This window comes from Macaca nemestrina, chromosome 4 (assembly GCF_043159975.1).
Source record: "Macaca nemestrina isolate mMacNem1 chromosome 4, mMacNem.hap1, whole genome shotgun sequence".
Taxonomy (NCBI): domain Eukaryota; kingdom Metazoa; phylum Chordata; class Mammalia; order Primates; family Cercopithecidae; genus Macaca; species Macaca nemestrina.
In genome coordinates, this window is record NC_092128.1 from 107,074,382 (window position 1) to 107,096,958 (window position 22,577).

At 40.8% G+C, this 22,577-nt stretch overlaps 1 protein-coding gene across 2 annotated transcripts in view; it reads right to left on the reverse strand.

Moving 5' to 3' along the window:
* LOC105475872 (acyloxyacyl hydrolase) overlaps positions 1–22,577 on the reverse strand; it is a 206,135-nt gene that overhangs the window by 48,030 nt on the left and 135,528 nt on the right. For both annotated transcript variants that reach the window (XM_071095041.1, XM_011731433.2), the window contains exon 13: positions 18,166–18,248. In XM_071095041.1, the coding sequence (XP_070951142.1) occupies positions 18,166–18,248 (83 nt within the window). The remainder of the gene's footprint in view (positions 1–18,165; positions 18,249–22,577) is intronic.

The window sequence follows — 22,577 nt, forward strand, 5'->3', positions numbered from 1 at the left end:
ACACATGCATGTATCTTTATAACAGAATGATTTATATCCCCTTGGGTATATAACCATAATGGGATTGCTGGGTCAAATGGTACTTCTGGTCCTAAATCTTTGAGGAATCGCCACACTGTCCTCCACAATGGTTGAACTAATTTACATTCCCACGAACAGGGTATAAGCATTCCTATTTCTCCACAAGCTCGCCAGCATCTGTTTCTTGACTTTTTAATAATCGCCGTTCTGACTGTCGTTTTCAACCTTTGCCCCCTCCTTCCCTCCCCACCTCTAGTAGTCTTGTGCCTGTTCTTGCCATTTTTATGCCCATGAGTATCCATTGTTTAGCTCCTACTTGTAAGTGAGAACATATGGTATTTGGTTTTCTGTTTCTGCATTAATTCACTTAGGATAATGGCCTCCAGCTGCCTCCATGTTGCTGGCGATGACATGATTTAGTTCTTTTTATGGTTGCATAGTATTCCACGGTATATATACACCACATTTTCCTTATTCAGTCCACTGTTATGGGCCCCTAGGTTGATTCCATGTCTTTGCTATTGTGAATAGTGTTGTGATGAACAATGGGTACATATGCCCTTTTGGTAGAATAAGTGATTTTCTTTCGGATATACACCCAGTAATTGGATTGCTGGGTCAAATGGTAGTTCTCAAAGTTCTTTGGGAAATCTCCAACTGCTTTCCGCAGTGGCTGAACCAATTTACATTCCCAACAATAGTGTATAAACATTTCCTTTTCTCTGCAGCCTTGTCAGCATCTGTTGTTTTCTGACTTTGTAATCATAGCCATTCTGACTGGTGTGAGATGGTATTTCATTGTGGTTTTGATTTGCATTTCTCTGATGATTAGTGATGTTGAGTCTTTTTCATATTCTTGTTGGCTGCTTATATGTCTTCTTTTGAGAAGTATCTGTTCATGTCTTTTACCCATTTTTTTTAATGGGGTTATTTGGTTTTTGCTTGTTCAATTGTTTAAATTCCTTATAGATTCTGGATATTAGACCTTGGTTGCATGCATCGTTTGTGAATATTTTGTAGGTTGTCTGTTTACTCTGTTGATGGTTTCTTTTGCTGTCCAGAAGCTCTTTAATTAGGTCCCACTTATCAATTTTTGTTTTTGTTGCAATTGCTTTTGAAGACTTAGTCATAATTTTTTTCCCAAGATCAATGTCTAGAATGGTGTTTTCTAGGTTTTCTTCTAGGATTCTTATACTTAAGCTCTTACATTTAATTCTTTAATCCATTTGAGTAATTTTTGTATATGGTAAAAGATAGGAGTCCAATTTTATTCTTCTGCCTGTGACTTGTCAGCTATCCCGCATCATTTATTGAACAGGGGCCTATTTTTGTTGACTTCATTGATGATCAGATGTCTGTAGGTGTGCCATCTTATTTCTGGGCTCTCTATTCTATTCCATTGGTCTACGTGTCTGTTTTTGTACCAGTCCATGCATTTTGGTCACTGTAGCCTTATAGTATAGTTTGAAGTTGGGTAATGTGATGCCTGTAGCTTTGGTCTTTTTGCTTAGTATTGCTTTGGCTATTCAGGCTTTTTTTTTTTTTTTGTTCCATATGAATTTTAGAATAGGTTTTTTCTAGTTTTGTGAAAAATGATATTGGTAACTTGTTAAGAATAGCATTGAATCTGTAGATTGCTTTGGGCAGTATGGCCATTTTAACAATATTGATTCTTCCAATTCATGAGCATGGAATATTTCTCCATTTGTCTTGTGTCATTCATGATTTCTTTCAGCGACGTTTTTTAGTTCTCCTTGTAGAGGTCTTTGGCCTCCTTGGTTAGATGTATTCCCAGGTATCTTATTTTCTTGGGATGTTGTAAATGGGATTATGTTCTTGATTTGGCTCTCAGCTTGAACGTTATAGAAGTATAGACATTTCACTGATTTTTGTACATTGATTTTGTATCCTGAAACTTTGCTAAAGTTGTTTATCAGTTCCAGGAGCCTTTTAGTGCAGTCTTTAGGGTTTTCTAGGTGTAGAACCACATTGTAGTGACGAGAGATTGTTTGACTTCCTCGTTCCTTATTTGGATGCTTTTTATATCTTTCTTTTGCCTGATTGCTCTGGCAAGGACTTACAGTACTATGCTGAATAGGAGTGATGAGAGTGGGCATCCTTTTCTTGTTTCACTTCTGAAGGGGTGTGCTGCCTAGGAATTATTAAAATGCACATAGCCATACAAATTCGGAGTAATCAGTCCATTTCAGTGTGCATTTGCTCCTTTACCTACTCCATCCATTTCTTGAGCACTGGCATGTGCCTGCCGTAAAGCAGGGATTAACAGATGAGCTGGACACAGCCTCAATACCTTCCAAATAGTATCTATGAGGGTAGACACATAATTGAGCACTGGGAACATTTCTTTCTTTCTTTCTTTCTTTTTTTTTTTTTTTGAGATGGAGTCTCACTCTATCCCCCAGGCTGGAGTGCATTGGTGCGGTCTTGGCTCACTGCAACCTCCACCTCCCAGGTTCAAGGTATTCTCCTGCCTCAGCCTCCCATGTAGCTTGGATTACCAGCACCCACCACCATGCCCAGCTAATTTTTGTATTTTTAGTAGAGATAGGGTTTCATCATGTTTCCCAGGCTGGTCCCGAGCTCCTAACCTCAGGCTATCCACCTGCCTTGGCCTCCCAAAGTGCTGGGATTATAGGCATGAGCCACCACGCCCAGACAACAATTTTAAGAGATTAGTGAAAATCCAACCCCAATGCTCGAAAAAAGGAAAAGCCAGTGTGATTTGAGGCCTATTATCTCTACTCAGGGAAGGTGCCAGCTCTCATAACACTGAGTCCTCAGTACAGGGGCTCCAGTCTTTCTGGGAGTGAGTGCTCCCTGTTGTCCTCCAGAGGACAGAAGAGAAGGAGCACAGCCCCCATGCACTGTGTGGATCTTGCGGTGGCACATGCATCAGCTGGGCCCTTCATTCAGTTCCAGTGCCATGACTCTTAGCTTCTTATTTTCGGTGAGATAATAGATCGGGAGATGTTTAATTCTCATTCTTTGATTTTTCTCTTAATGAGAAATGAAAACTAATGAAAGCTCAAGCCATGAGTGGGGAAAAAAATAATTAAAGGACTAGGTCAGAGCAATAATTTTCTTCATTATCTAGGGTACAGGTGGGAATTTGAGGTGCAGAGCACCCACAGAGCTTGGGAAAAATGAAAATGAAAGCCTGTTGTGACATACCACATGAGCATCCCCTCCTGTGCCCACATCCCTGGGTCCCTTTGTCACTCAGGACGAAGATGGGAGACCAATGGCAACTGGCCGTGGTAAATTTTTACAAAGCAATCACAAACAGCCACCCAAGGAGTGAGGACTTGTCTGTTCTTCTTTACTCAAGTGTCTATTTTCTATAGTAGGTATCCACACTAGGAGCCGAGAATTCTCTTTGTTCCGAAGTTCTTGCGCCTTCCACTATTTCTATTTCCTTTCGAAACCTGTTTTTTGAGATTATGTAATTAGTTTATATAATTCCCATGTCACACTTTCTTCTTACTTTCCTTTTTTCTGTTCTGTTGTCCTTTTGCCAGACTCATCGACATTTGTGTCTCTCTCCTTCCCTGTCTCTATTGTCTTTCTTCCCCTGTACATAGACTTCTCCCCAGTTGCTTGCCATGCTGCTATCATTAGAGAAAATGCTGACTGCAGCAAGAAAAGATAGATAACTCCTAGCCTCTGGGATGTGGCAAAGTAAGGCAAACATTTAAAGAACTGGCACTGTACCCTTAAGAATTCCATATTCTGATCCCTGCGATCATAGTTTGATGAAATGAAAGAGGTTTGACCTTGGAATAGAAGCATTTTATGTATTTGTCAAGATGGTCCAAATGGAGAGCCCACCTGTCTCCAGTGACGAGAAGAAAAGGGTCCATACAGGCCTTCAAAGTCTGAACTCTGATTCATCGAGTTTCTTTTAAATAGGGTGCAGGGCATTGAAAGAAGAGAAATGTTTCACATAATCCCAGCATTGGTTATCCCTCCATAAATGCATATTCAGAAACACCTTTACGGAGTTGCTTTCCAAAGATCCTCCCTTCCCATGATCTCTCGAGTACTCTCTGGTTCCCTGGACTCCACAATTTGGTCCTGTAGCCAGAAAGTCGGGGCTTTAGTGCTCTGCTCTGCTGTGCTCTTCCTAAAAATTCACTCATGGTGACCCCAAGTGATGGGAGAACAGAATAAGAAAAAAGGCAGGTCAGACGCAGTAGCTCATGCCTGTAATCCCAGCACTTTGGGAGGCCGAGGCAGGTGGATCACGAAGTCAGGAGTTTCAGACCAGCCTGGCCCACATGGTGAAACTCCATCTGTACTAAAAATACAAAAATTAGCCAGGCGTGGTGGCAGGTGCCTGTAATCCCACCTACTCAGGAGGCTGAGGCGGGAGAATCACTTGAAACGAGAAGGCAGAGGTTGCAGTGAGCCGAGATCATGCCACTGCACTCCAGCCTGGGCAACAAGAGTGAAACTCCATGCCCCCCTGCAAAAAAAAGGCCCCACCTTTCTGGGACCACAACTATTCCAGTGGAGAGGCAGTCTCCCTCCAATCTCCTTGGAATTCTAGGCAACTGTATGTTCCCACTATTTCTGCTGTTACTGCCAGGAGACCACTTTCTCATGTCTAGAGTGAGAACTAGAAGGTTTCTTCTAGAAGTGACCTCTCTGTGCTGCTTCTGGGTTTTGGGCTGCCTTGAGTCCAGGTTGGAAGACGCCAGAGGATAGCATAATGCTAATCTAATTGTTCATTTGGCGATGGTCCTAATTCTGGTTTTCTTCTTCACTTGTCCTGCTATTTACTTTCCAGAGTGCTCCAGCTATTCCATACACTCTGTTCAGGTTTTATAGCTATTTTCAGCAGGAGAGACAGGGTGGGATATGTTTACTCCATTGTACTTGAAACCAGAAACCAGAATCTGTTAAAAAGAGTATGAAAAGTTCTTGAAAAATACTGTGTCATACTATGACCTAAAATGTATCTATTAACATTTTTGAACATGAATTAGAATTTTAAACATTGCAGATTTTGCTTTTATTTTTATGATTTAGAGGTATTTTCAGGAGAATGATTTGTACAATCCATTAAAAAAATCCATCATGAGAAATTTAAATTCTTTCTCTTCTCTAAAAATATTTGCTTGCAATAAGCAGAAACATTGAGACTACTATATTGACCTTGAGCTCAAAATAGTAGGCACTTAACAATTTGTTGTGGCAGTTTCTGATAGTGTTTCTACTACTGTAAATGCCTTCAGATTCACAAGTGTGGCTCTGAATTTCAGCTAAATGATTCTCTAAAACATAGATTTTTAAAAGGATGTATAATAATAGCCTTTCCACAGTAGCTGTGATCTGCCTCCAGCCTCAAAGCCTGACATAACCCCACAAATATCTTTCAGCCATGTCCAACTTCTCTCTCCCTCTTCTTCAAAGATGTTTACCCCTCAGAGCCTCCCAGCTCTGAGTCACCATCTCCCTGTCGTTTTTGAATTCCTATTTATTTCTTCAGGGCTCTCAGCTCAAATTTTAACTCATATGTAAAGTCTTCCCCTACTTCTACAGACAGAGTTAAGTGCTTCTTACATCCAGAGGCCTCAACTTGCCTTTATTTCACTGCCCTTTCACCAGAAACACAGTGATTTCCTTTTTGTCTTTGTTTCCCATTTGGTGATGATCTCCTTGAAGGCGGGGACTTTGTCTTTCTCATCTTTCTATTTCTAGCACCTATTGCAATATTGGAGAGAAAAGAGAGGAGGGGAGTGGTGGGGCAAAGTCAAGTGGAAAATGAGCAGAAGGAAAGTGAAAGAGAATACCAGAGGTAAAAGGCTCATCCCGGGATGCTTTGGAGCTGATAGAAATGACAGCTCACTCAAGCTATCAATACAAGCAGCAGATAACTTTCCATGATGTCCTTTATCTCAAGCCCTAAACAAAAGATATCTGTTGAAAGGACATCCCGCTAGGACTTCAGGAGTCCTAGCCATTGCCAATGACATTAAAAACGTGTAAGGCATTTGCTTCTGAATTTTTCCTCTGTAGTTGTGCTGTTTCAAGCAGTGCAGGATAAAAATCTTGACAAAACAGATGGATCAAAAGCACACACTCTTCACATTACAGTCACTGTCATGCATGCCCTGCTCCTATCTAGATGGTTTGCATGAAACAATAAGCCAGGAAGAGTTGCATGAGTAAGTCCTAAGAAATAGTCCCATTTGAATCAGAATGCCTCCATTATTTAATGAAACTTTAAATTTCAAGACCTTGAAAGTATTAAAAATGGGAATAATAAATAATAAATACATGAGTCACAAAAGAGTGATTTGTTTCTCTCTATATAAGGTATGTCACATTGAATTTTTTCTCTTTTAAAAGTTTCTAGTGATTAAACACTATATCTTGGAGATGCATTTTGTCCTTAGGAGAAACAGCAGGTTTTGATGCTCTAGGCATTGAGTATATCTATAAGCATTTGCCTTTTTAGATGAAGCATCTCAAAAATTGGTACCAGAATCTGTCTCTGTTGCTGTCACCACACTGTGTCAAGGCTCTGCAAACAGAAATGTCCTCATTGTTTTGTTATAAATAACTTTTGTCATCATCCTCTCAAGGTTTTGGGTTGAAACCAAATACTCAACCAAGTAGTTGGGCTCACCAGATATTTACTGAGTGCCTGCTTGAGCTTGACAAAGGTGCCTTCTTTGCTTCTTTACAACACTCTTTTCTGTGGCTTTTAAAAAAATATTTCAAAATTTTCATTTTGAAATGATTTCAAAAAGTTGCAAAAGTAGAACAAAAGTAGAACAAAGGATTTGTACATGCCTTCACCCAGATTATCTAAATGTAAACATCTTTTTTTTTGAGACAGGGTCTCACTTTGTGGCTCAGGTTGGGGTGCAGTGGCACAAACACGGCTCACTGTAGCCTCTCCCTCCGGGGCTCAAGTGATCCTTCCACCTTAGCCTCTTGAGTAGCTGGGACTACAGGTGTGTGCCACCACACCTGGCTGATTTTTTTTTTTTTAATTTTTAGTAGAGAGGGGTCTCACTGTGCCCAGGCTTGTCTTGAACTCCTGAGCTCATGCAGTCCTACTCGATTTGGCTTCCCAAAGTGTTGAGATTACAGGCATGAACCACTGTGCCTGGCCAAATGTGAACATCTTCAATAATTATAGAACAATGAGGACAATCAAGAAATCCACACCGGTATAATACTATTGCCTAATCTATAGACCTTATTTAAATTTCACGAACTGTTCCACTAACGACTGTGTCTGGGCTAGGATCTAATTTAGGATCACATACTATATTCAGCTATCATATCTCCATAGTGTCCTTTTAATCTAAACTGATTGCTTAGTCTTTCTTTGTCTTTCATGACCTTGACACTTTTAAGTAATACTGGCCTTTTTTTTTTGGGAAAATGTTCCTCAAGTTTTGTTTTTATTATGTTTCCTCATGAATAAACTCAGGTTATGCAATTTTTGGCAAGAATACAACAGCAGAAGCTCAGTTAGCTAGTTAAAGGTACAAAACCTATTTTGTTCCATAGTAGAGATCATGGCGGGGTGGGGAGTGTTATAAAAATAAGTCCTTATATGTGTAACTGAATTTAGCTAAGCCTGGATTAACACTTATTTATAGTTTGTCTCTTCATCCTTAACTTTTTGTTTGTTTGTTTGTTTGTTCATTTGTTTTTGCCTCTGTCTCTTTTCAAGAAGGCCTCTTTTGATAAAGAGGACTGGCAGAGTGCTGGGTTCTGTGGGTTCAGGTATTTAATTCTGACATTTATCATACTCCAGGACAGGTGTTTGCTGTCTTGTCAGAATAGGTAGCTAGTCAGACATGAGTGGGGCAGGGGAGGCATCCTGCCCCCAGGAGTGTCAGGCGACCACTTCTCTAAAAGAATAATTGGTCACAGCCAGCACCAGGGAAAAGCCAGCTCCCAGTAGATAGAAAACACCTGACAGTGGTGATCAGCAGCTTCCCCATAAGATCTCAGGAGTCTGGTGAGTAGACTCAAGCATGGGCACTAAGAGGCAAAATGATGGCATTTAACTGGTATATGACCTTCCTCCAGGAACACTTGACTGGTAAGGCAAAAGTGCCTTTTCGTGAGCACACGTGTAACTTCAGTGAACACACTCCACAGAGCCCCCTCTCAAGTGCTGGCAGACCACTCTGCACATGGAATGCATATGAAACCCCAAGTCAAAGGTCAAACTACGCACTTGAATGTCTCATGTCGTCTGCTTGGTCCTCTTCCAAGTGTACTTTACTTCCTTTTGTTCCTGCTCCAGAACTTTTTTTTCTTTTTTCTCCCCACAGACAGAGTCTTGCTCTGTCGCACAGGCTGGAGTGCAGTGGAGCGATCTTGGCTCACTGCAACTTCTGCCTCCCGGGTTCCAGTGATTCTCCTGCTAAGCCTCCCGAATAGCTGGGATTACAGGCAAGCGCCACCATGCCTGTCTAATTTTTTATATATTTTTAGTACAGACGGGGCTTCACCCTGTTGGCCAGGGTGGTCTTGAACTCCTGATCTCAAGTGATCCACCCACCTCGACCTCTCAAAGTGCTGGAATTACAGGTGTGAGCCACCGTGCCTGGCCACTGCTGTAAAACTTTTAAATAAACTTTCACTCCTGCTCTAAAACGTGCCTTGTTCTCTCTGTCTGCCTGATGCTCCCAATCAAATTCTTTCTTCTGAGGAGGCAAGAATTGAGGTTGCTGCAGACCCATATGGATTCCCTGCTGCCAACTGTCTGAGGCAGCAGAATAGTGATTTTAGAAGCCAGAACCCAAATAGTGGACAGTATAGCATAGTTGAGAGCATGGCCTTTACTATGAGACAGACAGGGCTTAAGGTATACCCCTGACAAGCTAAAGGACCTTGGGCAAGTTACTTAACTTTTGTGAGCCTCTGTAACATGGAGTTGCTCTGTGAACTAAATGAAGATGGAGTGTATAAAGTACTTAACAGAGTGTCTAGCTTAGAGAAGATACCTAGTATTAACTAAAAATCTGTAAAAGTAATAATAGCAACCTCAAACAACTCTCCAGCTAAATTCACACATTCTGCTAATGGATGGCTCCGGAGAATTGGGCCCTGAACAATGGTTCCTGGTAATACTGGTGGGTAAAACATATGATTAACTGTCTAGGGCCAGTGAGGACATCAACCTGTTCTTTCTGGCCTGTAGTAAGGTGTTTCTGAGCCCAGGGCAAGTTCCTTTGACAATTCTCTTGCCTATTGAGGAAGCAAATTTTTTTCTGTCAGGTTTCTTTAGGTCAGCAGAGGATGGACTGCTCCCTCATGTCTACTCTTGTTAGGATATCTCCCAGAGGCAGCGTCTCTCCTTCTGCTGGACACTGTAGAGGAGGAAAAAAAACATCCTTTCCTTTACCCAGCTTAGGCTTTGCAGCTGGTGCCCGGTACATTAGAGTGGCCAAAGGCAGATTCCCAAGAGAAAAGAAATAGAAGTTTATTAATATGTGCATTGCACGTGTATACATGGGAGCACCCAGTGATGTGTAGCCCAAAGGGGCAGTTAGAACTTGGGTTTATATATATCATCTTAGGCTAAAGGAAAGGGGATTCTGGCTTCTGAGTTGGGGAGGCAAGTTATGGGAAGGTAAGGAGGAAAAATACGGTAAATAGGGGTTGTTGAGTAAGGTTTGTTACGCAGATTTAAGTTTAAGGGTAGGGTGCCTTCCCCACTGATAACAGGTGTTAAGAGTCCTTCTCTTCCTGGTACAGGGAGCAGGAGACACTTTTACAAATGTAAATTTCCTTTATAAAATAACTGTCCTTGCATCTGCTGGTTCTCAATGGCCTTTAGCTCAAAATAATCCTTATGTCAAAGAGGCACATTTTGCAGGGAAATATTTTGGTGTCTCTCAACAGCCAGGGCCTGGACAACTCTCTGGAGCTGTTCCTCACTCTTGCAAGCCTTTCTGACTCATTGGGCACCTAAGTCATCGTCCTACTTTCTCCTGTGGTTCATTCTCAGAGCAGTGCTGTGTTGAGAAAACAATCCAACAGGCATCCAGAGGCAGTACCGAGGTGTGCTCACAGCATATCCACCACGCACACCCAGTTCCCCTCTCTTCTGGAGTTTCCCTTCACTCTGATTCTGCCCCAGGGCCTCCCTCCTCAATCCCCTTCAGAAACTCTTTCTTCACCCCTTCTCTGCCCATGTTTCTCTTGTCCTCTCTCCTTCTCTTTCCCCTCTCCTTAGCCTTCCTGACCTGAATATGAATTGCATATACTGGCCTGAATCGTGCCCCTTTTCTAGTTTCTCTAGGTCTGCCAGATTCTCTCCCATTTTGCAGATGGTTTAACCAAAGCCCAAAGAAGGGAACAAGCAAGATGAGATTTTTTTCAGAGTGTGGATTGGGAATGGGGGGCAGCCTACTAGGTTCCAGACCAAACGTGGTCTGCATAAGGGGGTGGGAGGAGGGGCAGGTGAGGCTGTAAACACAGGCACTTTCATGAAGTGTTAAAATTCTCAATTTTTTTTTTAATATCTAGACACTTCATGTGAGTCCTCTGCTCCCCGCCCTCCCTGTAAGTGGGTGCATAGAGAGAGGAGTTCCCTCGCTGTATGAATAGAAGACTGCTCCCTGGAAAACATGCCATTACGCACTTTTGAATTTCTGAAAACAAAACAACCCAAACAGGTGTTTATACAAAGGTTTTGCTAAGCTTGCTAAAACAAAATGAGGAAGGCTGCCAGTGAAAAAAACATATTCCAAGCGAGGAAAGTCTTGTTTGGAAACTGTAAAGAGTACCTGTGTGCATCTCAGTGCCTTCTCTGCAGGCCATGGGCAGCCGCAATGCAAATTCAGACCTGGGATTGGTTTGTGTTCAAAAGCAGATGAGTCTTGTTTACTTTAGAAGTATGTGCCTTACAGATTTTTATTTACTTAAAAAACAAAAAAATATATATATGTATATATATATATCTATCAGATTTTTATATATATATAAATAAAACTATCAGATTTATATGTATATATATAAAACTACTGGATTTATGCACACACACAGACACGCACATATATATATATATATATATATATATATATATATATAGATTTTTTTTTTTTTTTTTTTTAGATAGAGTTTCCACTCTTGTTGCCCAGGCCGGAGTGCAATGGCACGATCTCAGCTCACTGCAACCTCCACCTCCCGGGTTTAAGTGATTCTCCTGCCTCAGCCTCCTGAGTAGCTGGGATTACAGGCTCCCGCCACCACGCCTGGCTACTTTTTTGTATTTTTAGTAGAGATGAGGTTTCATCATGCTGGCCAGGCTGGTCTCAAACTCCTGACCTCAAGTGATCCACCCACCTCAGCCTCCCAAAGTGCTGGGATTACAGGCATGAGCCACCAGGCCCAGCCCCTACTTAAAACTATATTTTATACCACTTTAATATTTGTTTTTCTTCTACTCCTGATTTTATTTTTTGTCTTTAATCTGTTTTTTTGTTTTATTGTGGTAAGAACACTTAATAGTAAGAACTAGTCTCTTAATGGATTTTTAAGTGCACAGTACAGTACTGTCATCTCTAGGCACAACGTTACACAGCAGATCCCCAGGATTTATTCATCTTGCATAATTGACATTTTAAACCAGTTGAACATCAACTCCCCATTTCCCTCCCTTTCCCCCAGTCACAGGCAACCACCATTCTACTCTCTGCTTCTGTGAGTTTGACTACTTAGATGGCTCGTGTAAGCAGAATCGGGCAGTATTCATCCTTCCGTGACTGGCTTATTTCACTTAGCATAATGTCCTCAAGATCCATCTGTGTTGTTGCATGTTCAGAGTGTCCTTTGTTTTAAAGGCTGAATAGTATTCCACTGTGTATGCAGAGACAACATTTTCTTGATCCGTTCATCTGTTGATGAACATTTAGGTTGTTTCCAACTCTTGGCTATCGTGAAGAATGCCTCCATGAACACAGGGGTGCACATGTCTCTTTGAGATCCTCAATTCTTTTGGATAAATACCCAGAAGTGAGACTGCTGGATCATCTGGTAGTTTAATTTGTCATTTTGGAGGAACCTCCATACTGTTTCCCATAGCAGCTATACCACTTTGTCTTTCCACCAACAGTGCACAAGGGTTCTGGTTTCTCCACATCCTAAGTTTGTTGTCTTCTGCCTTTTTGACAGTGAGCATTCTACCTGGTGTGAGGTAATATCTTGTAGTGGTTCTTACATTTTATTTTAAATTAAACATAATCTTGCCAGTTGTGTTTTTTGCCCACCATTAAGGTTTTTAAGTTGGCAAGCTGGATTCAGTTGAATTACAATTTGTGCTTTAGCTCTTCTCAAAGGTTTAATGGGACTCCTGAATTATTTAGGTTTTAAAAAAAATGTGTGTTAGATGTATAAGTCCCTGCTATGCGAAACAGAGGCTGAGCTAATATCGGCCCCATGTGGCTCCTGTTCCCCATGCGACTGGACATCAGTCTTAAAGCAAATTACTGAACCATACACCAAGGAAAGTGCAACAACGGAGGCGTGAACAAAGGGCTGGCCTGCTGAGCCAGGTGGAGTGGCTGACGCATTCTGCTGGGCGTGGGGCACGAGATCACACAGGACAGGGAGGGATGAATAAAGTCTAGTATTTACTGAGTCCTCGCTGAGAATGAGGCCTCAGGATTAATACCCGGGTCTCGAAGAGTGAAATATACAGCACAGGGGTAGGAGGCAGTTCAGGGTCCACTTTTGCACCCGTGGCCTCCTCAGCTGGGTGCTGCCAGAGTCATTTGCTGATGGTGTATCCCCCAAAGGGAGGGCATTTTTTGCTGGAGAGAGGCTGAAACCCCTCATCTACTTCTCCTCTACCTTAAGCCTCCACCCCCAGCACGTCCCAGAGTTCCCAGTTCAATCAGCCAAGGCTGCTTCCCAGCCCCTTCCAATCCTTAGCCCACCATCCTCAGGGCTTCTTTAGCTGCCTGGCCTTCAGCACTGTCTCCTCTCCCTGTTAATTCCTGCCCTTACACCCTGGTTCCTCCCCAAGTGGAGTCCTGAGCCCACTCCCCAGGCTGCAGCCATCTCCTGCCTCTCAGGAGTCCGTCTGCTGCTGCTCACTTCTGTCAATCTTAGTTTCCATCCTGTCCCTAGCTGTCCCTAGCCCAGCTTTTTCCTTGCAGAGGGAACCCCTTCTTTCTGCCTCCTGTCCCTAGCCCAGCTTTTTCCTTGCAGAGGGAACCCCTTCTTTCTGCCTGATACTCAAGGCCAATCCAGCCGCCCCCAACTACCCTCCCGCCTGCTGCTCTCTCTTAGGATCTGGGTATCCAATCCTAGAGCCCTTCTGCTGCCCTCTAACTCTAGGAGCCAGAGGCCTTCTTATTATTAACATGTAGCTTTTGAATTTATTTTTATTTTTTTCAAATCAACTTCTTTCTCTTAAAAATTTTTTGAAGTTGATTAATGGGTGCAAACATACAGATAGATAGAAGAAATATGACCTGGTGTTCCATAGACTAGTAGGGCAACTGTAGTTAACATTAATCGATTGTACATTTCAAAATAGCTATAAGAGAATAATCAGAATGTTCCTAGCATACAGAAAAGGTAAATATTTAGGGTGAGGGATATCCCAGTTACCCTGATTTGATTATATGAATGTATCAAGTGATCACAGGTACCCTGAAGATCTGTACATCTATTATGCAGCAATAAAAAAAAATAAAATTACTGCTAACAATGACAAAAAATCTTTTGACATTGAAAAAATGATTGGGCCAGGCACAGTGGCTCATGCCTGTAATCCCAGCTTTTAGGGAGGCTGAGTCAAGAGGATTGCTTGAGCCCGAGTTCAAGACCAGCTTTGACAACATAGTGAGGTCCCTGTTTCTTACCAAAAAAATAAAAACAAATAAAAATAAATAAATAAAACGTAAAAATAATCAGGTGTGGTGGTAAATGCCTGTGGTTCCAGGATTTGGGAGGCTAAGGTGGGAGGATCACTTGAACCCAGGTGTTTGAGGTTATGATGAGCTATGACCATGCCACTGTGCTCTAGCCTGAGTGACAGAGTGAGACCCTGTCTCAAAAAGAAAAAAAAAAAAAAAAAAAAAAAGAAAGAAAGAAAAGAAGGAAAGAAAAGAAAGAAAAAGCAAATGTTTTTCAAAACCACTGAGTAAATAATAATACAGGTGGTAGGTGGAATTAGCAACACTGCTTCAGTGGTACCCTAACGCTGGACATTTATGAAGCCCTGTGTTTCTCATTCAGCCTTCAGCAGCCCCCTGAAGCGCAGGTATGTACCGTTCCCATCCCTGTGTGCAAGGAAAGCCGTATCTGGTCAGTCAGGCACCGGGTTTTGTGATGAATTCCACAATGTCACATGGCATAATTTAAAGAACTGGCTTTAATGGGGAAAAGCTGGGTTTGCAAAAGATGAGAAGGCAGCTATCTCCAGCACTGCCTCATCCCACTGAGTTTGGGTGCAGCCTCTCCCCAGGAGGATGGGGAAGATGGCCCACTCAGGCTGGTTTGTTGTTTGGGCAACCCTGAATGAGATCCAGGGTCACCTTTGGCAACTGTGCTCACTGAACCGTGATCCCCATTTTACAGATGCAGAAACAGGCAAGAGACATTCAGTGATCGGCCCAAGCCACACACCAATTCCTGGACCCAAATTCAAAACCAGTCTACTTTATACTTCAAGGAAAAGAGACAATTATATGAGGCAATCAGGAGAGGAAAGGCTCTGCTCTCTGTTTTCGGGGCCCTATTTTCCATCTCAGAGAAGGACCAGAGGAGCCAGCCAGCTCTGCAGTTCTTGTGTCCTTCCCTCTTCTATGTGCTGGCTGCCTCCCACCTTGGGCCATTTCGGTGTCTAGGAAGTTCTGAGAGCCACTGCAAGCCCCTCCCTCTGTTGATTGTGAACAAGACTTGGCAGGACCCTTGCCATTCCTAACCCCTGCAGCAGAGAATCATTCCTTGGATTAAAGATGACTTCCCCATTCTCCATTTTAAAATGCGTTATAGGGTCAGGCACAGTGGCTCACGCCTGTAATCCCAGCGCTTTGAGAGGCCAAGGCTGGTGGATTACCTGAGGTGAGGAGTTTGAGACCAGCCTGGCCAACATGGTGAAACCCTGTCTCTGCTAAAAAATACAAAAAATAGCTGGGTGTAATGGCGCGTGCCTGTAATCCCCGCTACTTGGGAGGCTGAGGTAGGGGGATAGCTTGAACCCCAGAGGTGGAGGTTGCAGTGAGCTGAGATTGCACCACTGCACTCCAGCCTGGGTGACAGAGCGAGACTCTGTCTCAAAAAAATAAAAAAATGTGTTATAATCACTGACCGGGGTTCATGATAGAGTTACGTATAGATGTTTTTGAAATCTCTTACATAAGGATCAGGATGAAAATAGGAGCTGTTTCTTTAATTCTTACTACTGAATTTTTTAGAAACACTTTAGTATTCTATTCGACTCTTCCCTTTTTCCCCTTTTTCTCTTGCTGGTTCTGAAAAATCAGTGTAGCCCTATAAATATGCAGAATGTGAAAAGCTGACTTTTCCTATATCTAATAAAAACCTTGGAGAATAATTGAAGTAATTTGGCGTGGGTAGTCAGGTTACATGCTGCATGATATCAAAAGAAAGTCCATAGCAAGGAAATACAAGAGAAAATAGGAAGAGGGGCTGGAGAATAAAACCAGAACATTAAATAATGAGTAACTGAGAAACTACAAAAAATCTTTTTAGAATTACAGTCTTAGAAAAATAGTCGAGGATAGTCAAAGAACACTAGACAAAGTATACATTTTACGCATTTCTAAGGACTGCAAATTCAAAGAAAAGGAAGAAAATATCCCCTCTTCCCCGACATCTATTCATTAGACAAAAGTCTGACAAAAGCCACAGCCTTCGAGCACATTTTGACATGATTAGGTTCTCCTCCTGTCTCCTGTGCCCCGTTTTATCTTTGCGATCTGAATTTTAAAGGAATGTTGTCAAGACAGCAGATCACGAAAGGACAGCCATTTACTATCAATTGTCCTAGGTATACTTTTTGGATTATCTTACTCTGGTCTTTATGATTTTATGAAAGATCACTGCATTTATTGTGGGTAGAAAGGTGATGTTGACTTTGTACACCTGGGTGTTGTGAAGGAGAAATGCTGGATTAGAGTCACAAATAACAAAGAGCAGCTTGCAGCCTGCATTTCTGGCAGAATCCTATCGCTCAGTGTCCTGCTCTAACCTCATACCTTTGGCTATGGAACCTTGGACAAGCCATGTGCTACTCCTTAGACTCAGTTTCTGTCAAAATTTTTTAAAGGTTGTTTCTATATAAAAATAAAATCATCAGGACACAGAAAAGCAGAAAAAAATGAAAGCAATCACCCATAATTTATCAAACACAACGATTTTCTATATTTTCTACCAATCTTTCCTAAGTCTACCTTTTTTCCCTTTTAAAAATATGGTAGAAACTGAATTGTATGATTCAATTTTATATCCTGATTTTTCTTTTGGCAGTGTTTTGTCTTTATAAATAAAAATATATTTGACCTTTAGCCATCATTTTATAGGACTGCATAACATTTCTCACAGATGAGTTTTTTGTGTTTTGTTTTTTATAATCTTCATTGACAGAGGGTATTTGACAGTGTTGGGGGCTGTTTGAGTATCTCACTAAAGGAAAAAGAAAGTGCAGCCACAGGCCTAATGTTCACTTTGTATCTGTGATGAGTCACATGGCCAGATTTGACTGTAACTGTCCATTAACTATTGGTTGTGTTCACTTGTAGAGGGATGAGGCCGATCTCTTTCTGCAGATCATCTGGGGTCATAGCCCATTGACTGTATTATCTTTGTTGGTATCTGAGTGGAGTGAGACAACGTGGGTAGAAGTGTCTCCTCTATAACTTACTCTCTTTGTGGCTGGGGAAGAGGTTCTTGGCTTCTCTATGCCTCCATTTCCCCAACTGCGACAGTGTGAATATTATTTTAATGCCCAATTCTGAGAAGTATATCTTAACACATTTGGTATTGAGTTGAATGCTGCAATCAATGGGTACATTGTAATTTTTCCTTCCTTTTCCCTCCCTCAACACTGCTTAGAGCTATTACAATCAATTGTATCTTAATACTGAAGAAATGTAATAATACTTGCCTTACAGTGTCTGTTGTTAAAAGGATTAACAGAAATAAACATAAAGTGTTCTTAGCACTTGGTAAGAGCTCAGTTAACGGCAGAAATTATTTTATTACTAAAAAAAATCTATATTGTTCTTAGAACAGGAGAGCATTTATTCTGTATAGAATATTTGTTATAAGAAATACATTATTTATAGGTCACGTATTTAGTTTAAATGCTTGCTGCTTGGAAAATTCCTCAACATCTTTTGTTAATTAGAGATAGCACAGGGATGGCAAATAGGTTTAACTTCATGTGCCAAGCCTAATTTGTTGATGATGATTGTCAGACGTGCTGTGTTTCAAGAACTGCTGAGGCAGAATCAGAGTGTAGCAGACAAGAGTGCCAAGGCTGATTAGCAATATCTTTCCCAGGCTTAGGAAGACAGAATGGCAACACATACACTGTTTACCATCTCTGCATTACGGTGTTACAAAACATTACTTGGCAATTCCTTAGGCGTTAGCCAGGCCATGGCTTATCAATCAGAAGTTTCATCAGAATCTTGTGGCAATAGACCACCTCCAGGTCCAAGGTGGAAGGCTGAAACCCACACAGGTGAAACTGAAAACTCCAACTCCAGCAGAAACATGGGAGACCTTGCACCATCTGAGAGGGCAGAGCTTTTGCAATGACCTTAGTTTTGCTCAGCTCTTGTTCTGCTACTGCGCATTTAGGTCTTGCCTCCTGAGCCTCAAACATCCTGTGCCTTGGCCTTGCTAGAACTTTGCTGTTGGACGAATGAGCTGCTCTCTTGGTCAATCCCTTGACTGCAGGTTGTTTTTGTTCTCCTTTGCTGTGGGTAAATGGCTCTAAGCACAGGGCCCTTCTTTCAGAGAGGGCAATGGTGTTGGAAGGGAGACTGTTAATTTTATTCTGTGATCCTTGTTATCTGAATCTCAGCTTTTGAGGTACTTATGAAATAAAATCAATCACTACAGGGACACTGATGAAGGCTTAAATGGAAAGTTACGTACCATTTCTTGAAATATTCTGGTAGTCCCTGTGATTACAGTGGTTTCTTTTCCATAAGCGAAGGTAAATAGATTTTTCTTCAATCCTGAAACAAATATATATGTATATATTTAAGGTCAGGATAGTCACATAAAGAAGTTTAAAAAAATCATGTTTTCATCATGCTTTTTAAAAAAATACAGTTAAAATGAACTCAAAAAATCAAATCTCTGCTGACAAGTTTTCTCTGAACTGTGAATGTAGTATTGGCAGTTGTTATGAGAAGCAGTTCTATGAAAGTGAGTTGTATGGGTGTCGTAAGAATACTGTTGAAGAATAATGTTGAAGACATAAAACTTTTTATTCTGTACAAAGACCTCTAGAGTCATCCCTTTCAAATACTTTTTACCAAGAGCTGCTGTACATTTCTTGAGCAATTGCTCATCTTTACCAACTCTGTTATTTTGAACCTGACCATGTTTCCTTTCTTTTCTTTTTTTTTTTTTTTTTGGTTGCTATGAAGCTGTGGTTGACACTGTTATTGTCTTTCAGCTTTATTCTCCCTTCATGCAGTGTAATGGAATTTTTAGCAAGACCCATGTCTGTCTAGAATGAGGATTGCATTTTCCAGCTTCTCTTGCAGCTAGGAGTGGCACATCACTAAGTTCTGGGTGAGATGAGATGGGATTAGAACTATCCAGTGGCGATTTCTGGTAATGCTTCTTAGGAAGCCATTGGATGGTGATTCTCGTTCCTTCTTTGTACCCTTTCTCCAGTCTCTTGCCCAGAATAGGAATGCTGCCATCTTAAACTATGGGAATAAGGTCCACATTGAGAAGGCAGAGGGGTGAGCTGGAAGGAGTTCCCGAGAACTGGGTGGAGTTGAGCTCCCATATCAATTCCAGACTGCACATTTTCTAAACCTTTTCTGTGTGAGAGAAATAAACTCATATATGTTGAATCTCTGTTCCTTGAATCTAATACTAATAAACACAGAGCTTACAGACAAATTTGACACCAGTATCAAGCTATAATTTTACATATTCTAAGTCATTTTCTTGGCTCCCTTTTGTCTCATCTTTGATTTTTCATTTTCTTTTGCTTAATTTAGATGTAAGTAGTTTAATTAATGCAACAAAATTTAGTTTAAATGTAATTAAATGTTATGTTCTCTAAACTTTCATAGGCTTCCTAAAATCTTTAAAACAAGACCAGATGTAAACTAAAAAATAATAACTTAGTTCAAAATATTTGAGTAATCTTCAAATATATTTTATCTTCTTTTCATTATTATAAGTTCACATCTCACAACCTTACATACAATCACCAATTATTAAGTGTTATATGAAATCTTACTAATTGTATTACAGTGCTTGGCAACTATCTCAGTGCTTCAGAAAGGTAAGCATATATTGTGTTCGGGCATTCAGGATGCATAGAAAATAGTGTCCCTTTTTTGAAGTCTGAGAAAACCAACGATAGTGTTTTTTAATAGAAAGCCATGATGCTTGAGCAATATTTTAAGTGTGAGATTTTTGCTTTGTAGTATAATTTTGAGGTGAATAATGTACTTATTTTTTAAAATCAAAGCTACCTAAGCACATAGCTTAAAAAGTAATTTACTTAATAGATGTTTATTGAGCACCTGCTACATTCCAAGTTTTATTCTAGGCACTGAGTTATACTGGAAAATTAAAATACATGATCTCTGCTTCTGTGTTGTTGATATTTCAACAGGAAAAGACAAATAAAAGAACTAAACATTATAAAAAAGCAAATGATGGAGTATGTAGAAAGTTATAAATTCTACGAAAAAAGGAAATGAGAATTAGAGTGGCCAAAGGAAGTCTAATTGAGAAGCTAAAATCAACAAAGACTTGAGGTGATGAGTCTCATAGAACCAAATAACTTACCTATGTGTGTATATAAGATTTGTGATGACAAATAGCAACCCCACACCTCCCTCCACTCTCCATTTCTCCATTTCCACAGGCAACTAATTCCAGCCTTAATTGGCTGGGTCTTTTGATATTTTTCTCCTCATCTCTAAGTAATGTACTTTTAAGGCTACTTCTTGATTGTTAGTCTTTAACATTATCTGTTCACTTTCTACTCTAGAAGAGGATTTAGCTATTGACAACTAATCAATGATTGCTTTCTATTTTCTTTCTAACTTTTTTATTTCTGTAGAGTTAATAACTGCCTTTTGTTTCTTTCCTTAATTTTCTAAGTACTTATCATTGTATTAGCCTATTCTAATATTGCTATAAAGGAATATCTGAGACTGGGTAATTTATAAGAAAAGAAGTTTAATTGGCTTATGGTTCTGCAGGTTATAAAGGAAGCTTAGCAGCATCTGTTTCTGGGGAGGTCTCAGGAAGCTTCTAGTCATGGCAGAAGGTCAAAGGGGAACAGGCATGTCACATGGAAAAAGCAGGAGTAGGAGAGCAAGCAAATGTGCTACACACATTTAAATGACAAGATTTCATGAGAACTCACTCACTGTCTTGAGGACGGTACCAACAGGGATGGTGCTAAACCATGCATGAGAAATCCGCCTCCATGTTTCAATCACCTCAAATTTTTCATAAGCCTAAAACTGCTTAAAAATAAAACCCTATTTAAAAAAAGGGCCCTACATAGCTGAACTGAACTCAGCCTTCCCAGCTGTCCCTTCCCAGGCACATCATGTGAGTGAAGCCATCTTAGATCCTCCAGCCCAGCCCAGCCATTAGGTGATGTCATCGAGTAACCATAATGTCATATAGAGAGGAATAATTGGCCAGCCAAGCTCTGCCTGAATTCCTGAACCCCCCAAATTGTGAGATATAATAAAATGACTATTGTTTTAAGCCATGAAAGTTTGGGGCAGTCTGTTACACAACGATAACATAAATCTGTATTAGGTATTAGGGTTCTCCAGAGGGACAGAACTAATGGAATATATATATATTAAGTATTAACTCACACTCTCACAAGTCCCATAATAGGCTGTAGGCAGGCTGAGGAGCAAGGAGAACCAGTTCAAGTTCCAAAACTGAAGAACCTGGAGTCTGATGTTCCAGGGCAGGAAGCATCCAGCACTGGAGAAAGATGTAGGCTGGGAGGCCTGTCCAGTCTCTCTTTGCACATTTTTTCTGCCTGCTTCTATTCTAGCCACGCTGGCAGCTGATTCGATTGTGCCCACCCGGATTAAGGTTGGGTCTCCCTTTCCCAGGCCACTGACTCAAATGTTAATCTCCTTTGACAACACCCTCACAGACACACCCAGGATCAATACTTTGTATCCTTCAATCCAATCAAGTTGACACTCAGTATTAACCATCACAGTTACGATTTTTTTCCCTCACAAGTCTGAAGGAATTGACTGATTTTGGCTTTCAGCCTCCCCAGCGTTGTTAAGTATGAAGCAATTCTGTGTCTTTATCTTTTGAAAGCCTATGGTGGTATTTCATTCCAAGTGTTCTGAAATGTTATGATGGCAGGCTTGGTGTGTGTCTGATTTTACCCACAGTGTTAGACTTTTGATAAATCCTTTTGACTTGGAAATTCATGATGTTCAGTTTTGAGAGATGTCTTTAAATTATTTCATTGATGATTTCTTCCTTTTTCTTTTTTCCTACAACGATTGGGTCATCTGAACTGGTCTTGTAATTTTCCCTGTTTCTCTGTCCTAGTTTCATGTCATGGTCCTTTTTCTCCATTTTTTGGATAATATCCTCAACTTTATTTTTTAATCATTCTATGAATGTCATCTGCTATTACCAGAATACTTTACAAATGACCTTATTGGTTCTCTGGATATCTTTTTAATTTTAATGTTATTGTTTTATGAATATAACATCTTCTTTTATCCTTTTCTGAAGCATTTGTCTGGTATAGAATTCTTTTATCTTTTTGAAGATATTAATTTCAGTTATTTTAATATGTAGGCTATCAAACTTTCTAAAAAGTTTTATCTCCCTTAGTACATAGTCTGTGTTTCTCTAAGTTGCTTTTTTCCCCTTTGTTTTTGCATTGTCTTTCATGTTTGAGGTTTCCTTCAGATGTGTGATGATCCTGGGTTATAGGCTTATTTTTAAATATTGAAACTGGTTGCCAGCTAAAAAACGGATTGATTTTGATTGAAAACTGGGCCCCTGGCTGTGCTTGTTGACTACAGCCCTCACTGCAAGATGAGCTGTCTGGGCCTTTTTTGGAAAACCCTGCTGTCAGCATCTGTGGGACTCTCCTCTTGGGATGTTCACATTCCACAGGGAAGGGTCTTCTAGTCTGCAGCCAGGGGAGTACAGATTGGGTTGGCAGCACTCTGGGGCATGCGGGGAAGGGTCCTCAACATTTAGCATTCATGCGTTTTCACAGGACACTCCTCTCCTCATTTATGTTTGGTGTCTTCGAGTCCAGAGGCCCTTGTCTTTAGCATTTCCAGAGAACA